The sequence below is a fragment of the Herpailurus yagouaroundi genome, unplaced genomic scaffold (genome assembly GCF_014898765.1).
Source record: "Herpailurus yagouaroundi ecotype Mexico unplaced genomic scaffold, PumYag 187, whole genome shotgun sequence".
NCBI lineage: Eukaryota > Metazoa > Chordata > Mammalia > Carnivora > Felidae > Herpailurus > Herpailurus yagouaroundi.
Window position 1 is genome coordinate 23468183 of NW_024412418.1, and position 9031 is coordinate 23477213.

The 9031-nt window shown below is 34.8% G+C and overlaps 1 protein-coding gene across 2 annotated transcripts in view; it reads left to right on the forward strand.

Annotated features, from left to right (window-relative positions):
• The window catches only part of KIF18A (kinesin family member 18A), an 80781-nt gene extending 77563 nt beyond the window's left edge, over positions 1-3218 (forward strand). For both annotated transcript variants that reach the window (XM_040495559.1, XM_040495561.1), the window contains exons 17-18: positions 269-378; positions 2561-3218. In XM_040495559.1, the coding sequence (XP_040351493.1) occupies positions 269-378; positions 2561-2643 (193 nt within the window). In that variant the 3' untranslated portion in view covers positions 2644-3218. The remainder of the gene's footprint in view (positions 1-268; positions 379-2560) is intronic.
• The last annotated feature ends 5813 nt before the right edge of the window (positions 3219-9031 follow it).

The window sequence follows — 9031 nt, forward strand, 5'->3', positions numbered from 1 at the left end:
TATTCTAGCAGGGCACTCTGAAAATATTTTGTTACAGACTTGTTACATATACCTACAGACATAATGTCCAACTTGAGTAAACATCATTAAAATCACTACATTTCCCTATGGGCCAAAAATGTGTTTAGTACCTCCAATTTTATGGAATGTTGCAATTTAACTGTTTTATTATTTCACTTTCTCTTTAATCTTTATTGCATGTAGAATATGTATTAGAACTTCAAATATAAAAAATGCTTTACTAAAATAAATTTTTTTTTCCCTCAAGTTCTGCATCAAATACTTCATTAACTGCGGAGGTAAATTCTGGATTTGCCAAACGTGTTCGACAAGATAATGCAAGTGATAAGCACTTACAAGAAAACAGACCAACAGCAGGTATGTCTCAGCTCTTAATTTGAGATTTAGTAACATGATTGCCAAACATATGTATAGTACATTTTTTTTTACAGTGTTCTCATAAGAATCTCCTTTTATCTACCCATTACATTTACTACATGGTAAGTGTGACTTTCCATGTTACAGATAAGAAAATTTAAGACACAAAATAGAAAACACTTACCTGAGATCACACAGATATTTCATGGTGGAGCCAGACTTCTAACTCAGTATTCTTTACATCCATACTGCAGAAGAATTCATAAATAATTTAAGTAATAATTGAAATAATTAGCTAAATGTATTATTTAATAAGTTAATGATTAACTGTATTTTACAGTTTACTTGAAATTTATTAGCTTATTATTTTTAATAATTTGGCCTCTGAATCATTAGTATAATTATTGCCAGGCTTCAATCTGTATCTAGTTACAGTCATATTGTAAACCACATTAGCAAGTTGCAAAAGATGCTGATGGAGACAGCTACATCTTCTCAATTGCATACGGCAGTGACATGAATCTGTAGTAACAAAACCACATCTTTGGTAAAAGTAGAGGTAGTAGCACAAACCACCATCTGGGCGTTGGTGTCCAGACCTTTGTCTCTCTGACACTGTAATTCATAAGACTTCATTTAGGAAGTATTTCTTTACTATGCACTGACTATATGCTAGGTTCTGTGACAGATAGCAAGATCTTTAAGACCCAGTTTGGTTTCTTCCCTAAAGTAACTTGTAATTATGGTGCTTGGAATTTAAAGGGGTTTCATGAGATAATGAGGGTTTCTAAGAATAACATGAAAACTTTTTTTTTCCCTGTCAATCCTCTTTATTAGAGTAATACAAAATCTCTCAATAGCTTTGTATCAATAAACCCTTACTTTTTGTGGTAGCCAGTGGCATCCTTAAGTTCAGTGGAAATGTCTTTAATGAAAATTTTAAAAATCAAAAAAGTCCTGAAATGTAAAATTTACTACAATTATTTGGTTAGCATGCCAAACTTAATAATGTTTAAAAATGTGTATGTGCAATTAGTATAGATATATATTGCCCCATTGGTCTCCTGAAAAATTTCCCCAGGAAATCATAATTTACAACTAAATAATTTCTGATATTTCTCAAATAGAGATTTGGTTTTCCTAATATGCTTATTTCCTAAGAGTGGTATAAAAATGCATTAAATATCTCATGTATAAAAAGAGGTGAATTAAAAAATTCTACAGAGAAGAATGTAGGAGTTGATACTAAACTGCAGTGCTTGCCAGAGCAAAGAGGAGCTAAAGCTAAGTTAAAAGATTATGTGTTATTAAGGATAATGCAGTACTTAGAAAGAAGTATTGGTTTAAGGGGCAGTAATAGTTTATGTGTATTAGGATAGCCAAGTGAAAATGCCCAAATACACATGAGAAATTACTAGAAAAGTAAGAGAGAACTAGAGCTGCCTTTCCTAGAATATGTTTATCTGAGTTTTCCAACTAACAATGTACAAATAAAAAAACAAAGGAACATCAGTGGGAAAGAAGGTAACTGCTATTTACTGAGAAATAAGAGAGTCAAGAGACTACGTGCCCCTGAAACTAAAACCTAATGTGACCAGGAAAATGGATAAGAGATTAGGCTGATCCGTAAAGAAGTCAGTGGCACTGTTTTTAACGGCTTGGTTGAGCAGTCATGGTGAAGTCTTATGAAGAACCAGAGGAATGGACATTTGAGAGGTGGCAGGAAAAGGAATAAGGGCTATGGGATCAGGATTAGCACTTAGGGAAGTACTAGATGCAAATTATACTCTTAAATAGGAAAAATATGAAAGTTTAAAAGTCTTAGGGAAGTAATTCCAAAGAATGAGGGGAAAAAATGATGCAAAAAAGAAAGAGAGCAATGCTTGTAGAATAGTTGAAAAAGAACAAAAGTAAATGTAGTGGTTTATTCAGTGATATTACTTGATACCTGTCAAACTCAGTTGACAACATGGAGAAATGATTTCCTATTTTTAAATGAATGTTGTTAATGTTTTTCATGTCATGTTTTAAATCATGTTAGTTAACAACTATGAATTTTAAAAATAAATTTTTCTTATTTGGTTATAATTTTTAACAAATTTTTATACGTTGAATGAAAAGTGAAAATTATTTTTGAATGATACTTTTACCATATTTTATGTCTTTTTTTTTTCCTTTCTAGACTATAAAAGAAACATCCATAAAGTAAAGGCAAACATGGTTAGAAAATTTGGAAGAAGTATTTCAAAAGGAAGTCTAAGATAAGTCACTTCAAAATCAAGGAAAACGAAATTGACACGTCTCCTTTTAAAAAGATTTGTTGCCAGTGCCCTTTCAGGAACTTATTTAAAACCTTTGAAAGAAGACCATCTTAAATAAAGCTCAGTTTACCCTAATTACTTTAACAAGCAGAAGATGAAGTTCTTTCTGTTTTATTCTTTTGTATTCTAAGCAAATATGAAATTTCAACAGAAAAAGTTTTGGTTTAATAAAGTTACTAACATATTTGTTACCCTTTGAGATCCCTAAGTCAGCATGGTGGCAGATCAGTGTTACTATGCTACAAGTTGATTAGGACATTTTAGAAAATAATAGTGAGTTACATTATCCTTACTGTTTGTTTTAAAATGAGAATTTAGAAGTGATAAAATTATGGCACAGGATATGTTTAGTCTTACATTATTTTAATCACATGTGACTTTACTTTCCAAAAATACTTTGATGTACAAATGTACATATATGTGCCCATAAAGTTGTTGTAAAGATTATTTAAGTAGTCTTCATGAATAAAATACTAATATTGTTCCTTGCTACTCGGTATATTAAAGATGTAGATTTTACAATGTTGGCTTTTCTGTCTTATTACCACCCCTTACACACTTTAAACTATCATTTTGTGTAACGTGAATTTTGTAGATTTGTATTTCAATTTAGATCAAGGTATATGGCAGTAGCACCAAGTCTGAAAATAATCCGTAGATTCCTTAATGCTAGTGAGACAATGTTTTTAATCATTCCTTCTCCTATAGGAAATATATGGAGCTGCAATTAATCATATTGTTCACTTGCCGTGTTTGACCTGTTCATCTTCTGAGTGCAACAAATATTTGATCAAGCACATTTTTAATTTTATGTGGCCTGGGAACTGTTCCACCAGAACAAACAACCACTTAACAACCAGTTGAAACATCTTAGGACCTTTAATTTAGTCATGTTTTTCAACTTAAAATCTGGTGGGAGAGTATGAGATGGAATAATAATCTTTCAGGTTCCTCCCAACTCTGGGTCTGCAATTCCATATTTATAAATGTGCACACAGGATCTGTCATAGCAAGAGCCACCCATGCAATTTCTTTGGGGTCCCTTTGACATTAAGCCTTTAGTTGTGTTGCCTATTTACCAGTCACTTTCGCCTGTTTTCCTTTCCATCTGTCTTAGGAAATTATGTGTTTCAAAAAAAAAAACACATCCTTTTACTAGGTAATGATGAATAGCTAGCAGGATTCAGTGACCACACCTCATGGTCCACCTCATACCATAAGATGTGAGTGATTATTTTTTCCCCCATCTCCCCTCCTCCCCACTCTGGCAACCACTAGTTTGTTCTCTGTATTTATGAGTCTATTTCTGCTTTGTTTGTTCGTTTGTTTTCTTTTACAGATTCCACATATAAGCGAAATCATATGGTATTCGTGTTTCTTTGTGTGACTTACCACAGTACCCTCTAGGTCCATCCATGTTGAAATGACAAGATCTTGTTTTTGTATGGCTGAGTATGAGTGAATGATTTTCTTATATGCCACTTTTATAAGCTAGAGGTTTTGCCTTCTATAAAAATTAATAATAATGCATTTGCAATACAACCATGTTAAGGAGAAAGTAGTGGGAAGAAATCATAATGATTGTGAGGAAAGAAAGCTGTTGACTATATGAATACAGAGAAACTACATGCATTTAAACTAGAACAAGGATGCTATTCAGTAAGTCACTGTGAAATAATTTTTTTTATTATCATTTTAGAGAGTAAGCAGTGGAGGGGCAGAAAGAGAGAATCTTAAGCAGGGTCCACACATGGAGCCCAACACAGGGCTCTAAGCCCACGACCCTGGGATCATGACCTGAGCTGAAATCAAGAGTCAGGTGCTCAACTGACTAAGCCACCCAGGCATGCCTGGAAAACAATTTTTAAATGAACTTTATTCATGTAAGAAGGAGACTAATCATTAGTATATAGCTCAGTGAATTTTCACAAAATGAACACATCCATGTAACCAGTACTTAGATCAAGGAAGTGAAAATTATCTATATCTCCAAAAGCCTCCCTTGTATCCCACCTTCCTATAAAGGTAACCACTATTCTAACACTATAGACAGATTTTAACTAAAATAATTTATTTTTATTAAAAAATAATATCTTGTTTGAAAAAGTGACATGAACTATAGACCGTAAAAATGTGTTCCCTCCTCATCCCTTACCAATATCATCCCAGTTGTAACCACTGCTAATAATTTAGGTACCCCACCGGGTCATTTCCAAACCTGTATGCTTTTATACAAAACTTGTATCATGCTGTATATTGTTTTGCAGTTGGCTTTTTTATTCATATCTGAAAGCAGCATGGCCATCTATGTCAAATTTTTAAGTGTGAATTTTTTAAGTACTGCTATCGCAAATAGACTGCTCTTAGTATCAGCTGACAACAAATAATTTATATGTGACAAATCAAAGATCAGAGAGGAACCTCGATGATGCTCAGTCTCTTTTGACTAACACTGAACATGGTTTCTGAGAATAAGTTGGATTACTCAGTATTATTTGTAGATGAGTGTCCAAAGGATGGTCCACACACATGACTCACCTTGGATATTCTACTAAGAGAAGGGTGTTGTGTAAAAGAAGAGTGGGAAACAGAGTCTCTTGGGACATTGATCATGCATGTTGACAATGTAAACCCTGAAGTCTTGCCATCCAGCATCTTATTTGATTTAATCCAGTAATTCTCAAATTCCTTTCATACCTCAAACTTATTAAAAATGTTTAAGTGAGGATAAGGCAGTGAACCCTTACATAATCCTCACACTGAATCCATTTATCAAAATTTTCCACATTTGCCTGTAGTATCCCTTTTATCATTTTATTTTGTGGGTTTTTTTTCGCTTTGCACACCCTAGACATTTTCTTTCACCTTTATATACTGTTCATGAATCTCTAAAGAAAAAAATGGCCATTTTTTTATTTAAATATAAAAATGTATCTTTTTATTAAAGCACTCCTAGTAATATCTCTAAGAATGTACTTTAAACAATAATGTTCTAGGGGCATCTAGGTGGCTCAATCCATTAAACACCCAACTCTTGATTTCAGCTTAGGTTATGATCTCATGGTTTGTGAGATCAAGCCTTGCATAGGGCTCTGTGCTGACAGCATAGCCTGTTTGGGATTCTCTCTCCCTCTCTGACTCTGCCTCTCCCATTCTTGCATGTGCGCGCTCTCTCTCTCTCTCTCTCTCTCTCTCTCTCTCAAAATAAATATTTAAAAAATAGTGTTTTAGATTAAAAATCTCTACAAAGTTAACAAGATTAGAAAACAGAGTTTTATGGTAGGGATTTACTAGTTTCAAATAACCTCTTTTGACATGTTAGTGCTAAATCCACCAATCTTTTTCATTCATTCGTTTTTGTAGAGTAACATTTTTTTAAAAAGTAAGTTTATGTTATGATTTCCTACTTTTTAAAATTAGCTGGGGAACTTGTTCTTATGTGCCTGGATATTGTGTTAACTGTGTACATGCTAAATACACACCTGGTGGGGCGCCTGGGTGGCGCAGTCGGTTAAGCGTCCGACTTCAGCCAGGTCACGATCTCGCGGTCCGTGAGTTCGAGCCCCGCGTCAGGCTCTGGGCTGATGGCTCAGAGCCTGGAGCCTGTTTCCGAGTCTGTGTCTCCCTCTCTCTCTGCCCCTCCCCCGTTCATGCTCTGTCTCTCTCTGTCCCAAAAATAAATAAAAACGTTGAAAAAAAAATTAAAAAAAAAAATACACACCTGGTATGTATTCCTAAAAATCACCACTGCTGTGCAGAACTATGCAGTAAAACCACAGAGCTTATAGGGAAAATGGGTTAGGGGACACAACACTCAAAAGCTTTGTCATTGACACAATAAAACAAAGACTGGAAGCTAATATCAACAGTAGCCCAGCTTCACACATTAAATGTTTAAGAAATGTATAAATGAATAAATATGGCACTTTGCTTTGAAAAAGAAGTTAAGTTTGCCTGTAAAAGTGGGTGTCGAAGGGTTGTAGCTTGTACAAGTTAATGTAAAATAATGGAAGGAGGGTGATCCAAAGTTAGATGGACATTTACAAGATCAGATGTGGCTAGCCGTGGCTCCTCGTTCTTGTGAGGTGTGTGCATTTTATGTACTCCTACATGGCTTGGTTCAGCCGGATGCAGTGTTTTGTGTTCACCTAGTGTTTCATATGGATGAAATAACACAAACACGAAATGCACATTATGCTCAAATTGTTTCCCCTGATCTCTCAATGGTGCTGGAGCAAACTCATGTGTTTTCAAAACAGTTAAAGCAGAACTATACATATAAATACTGAGTTTATTATTAATAATCAGAAGAATTAGTATTTATGAGAAATGTATTTTATTTTAAATTATCCTTTGGTTCTTTCACATTTAAATAACTTCGAAATATCTAAGATAACCGCTCAATTAGAGCTTTGGTGTTGTTAGAGATACAGATTCTAGAATCGACATTTTAACCCTCACTTGAGAGAATTCCAGTCACAAGTCTTCTGAAGTATCCCATCCTTGGGAAGGAGCCATCAATCAATACCTTTTAATAATAGTCACATTTGGGGGCGGGGGGCTCTTATCATGTGCTAAGTGATTTAAATGCAATTTTCATTTATTCTTCACAACAAACTTAAAATAGATGAAACAGGGGCACCTGTGTGGCTCAGTCGGTTAAGCATGGGACTTCAGCTCAGGTCACAATCTCAGTTTGTGGGTTTGAGCCCCGCATCCGGCTGTATGCTGATAGCTCAGAGCCTGGAGCCTGCTTCAGATTCTGTGCCTCCCTCTCTCTGTGCCCTTCCCCCACTCGCACTCTCTCTCCCTCTTGAAAATAAACATTTAAAAAATAATAATAGTAAAAGAAAATAGATGATACAGATCCACAGCCCCTCATACACAGTTCTAAAACTTCATAGGTTTTGAAAATTACTAGAAGTTTTTTGTTTCTGTAATTTTGGGCAGTAAAACCTGAGTTCCGCTAATGTGAAACTAATGAGAGTATTTATCCCACTTGAAGTGAACATTCAAAGTTTTCAGGGGCGCATGGGTGGCTCTGTCGGTTTAGGCGCCCAATTCTTGATTTCATCTCAGGTCATGATCTCACGATCCCTGAGATTGAGCCCTGCATCCAACTCGCACGGACAGCACAGAGCCTGCTTGGGATTCTCTCTCTCCCTCTCTCTCTGCCCCTCCCCCCTCCTTCTCTCTCTCGCGCGCTCTCTCTCTCTCTCAAAATAAACATTAAAAAAAAACTCAAAGGTTTTACTACCGAATGTTACTGATTATGGAGTGTTGTCCTAGATCCCATTGAGGGTGTTGTATCAGCAAGTATGTGTACTACATTGCCTTTCCGAAACAAAGAATTTTGAATTCCCGAACTCCTAGCCCCAACTATTTCAGAAGATGTATATCTATTTTTCTGCTTAAAAAGGAGAGAAGACAATTAGAAAATTTTATTAATTTGCCAGAAAAAATCCCACAACTAAATGGTAGCAGAATTGGGATTTTGAACTAAGATTTGTATAAAAGGGTTGCTGTTAACCCTAGACAGTAAACATTGCCTTCATCTACATTGGAGCTAATATTCTACATATGGATAACTGTACAAAAAGTATCTACTACAGAAAACCAGTTCCACTCCCATGGTCACCTGTGATTAGGTAATTTAATTTGTGGATGAAGGTCAGCAAATTGATTATACTACAGATTTGGTGGAAGTTAATTCAATGCATCTTATAATTATAAAATCATAATTTATAAGTAAATTATATTTATCTCATATTGTTTACATGAAAACAAAAACAATTTAAAGTATTATTAAAATATTATTAACAAAAGTCTATAGTATCACTGAAGACATTCACAAATCGTATGGATTGATTATTCAGTCATTTGCATATTCACAAATTGCTCCTGAGGTTTTGGCCACTATTCAAGGTAAGATATGTAACAAAATCACTGGTTTATATCCTGAATCTTTTTGTGTTAAGATTCTGTATTCAAAGTCTGAAGACACCACTTGGACACTAATACAAAATATACTATGTGTTTTAAGAATAAGCACAGAAAAATAGTTCTTTAAATGTATAGGTAGAGTACTAAGTTCTCCCTCTCCTGTAACTTCCCTCAAAAGACAGTAGTTGACAGATAGTCCATACTTCTCAGAGTGAACATCATTTAACAAACCACTCAAGCCCCGCAAATGGCAAGTTCTGCATAACACTATAGGGATTAGTCTGTCAAGTTAAGAGCTGTCAGGAAAGGTTAGTTCTGAGATATTTCTTTTTTTTTTTTTATATGAAATTTATTGTCAAATTGGTTTCCATACAACACCCAGTGCTCAT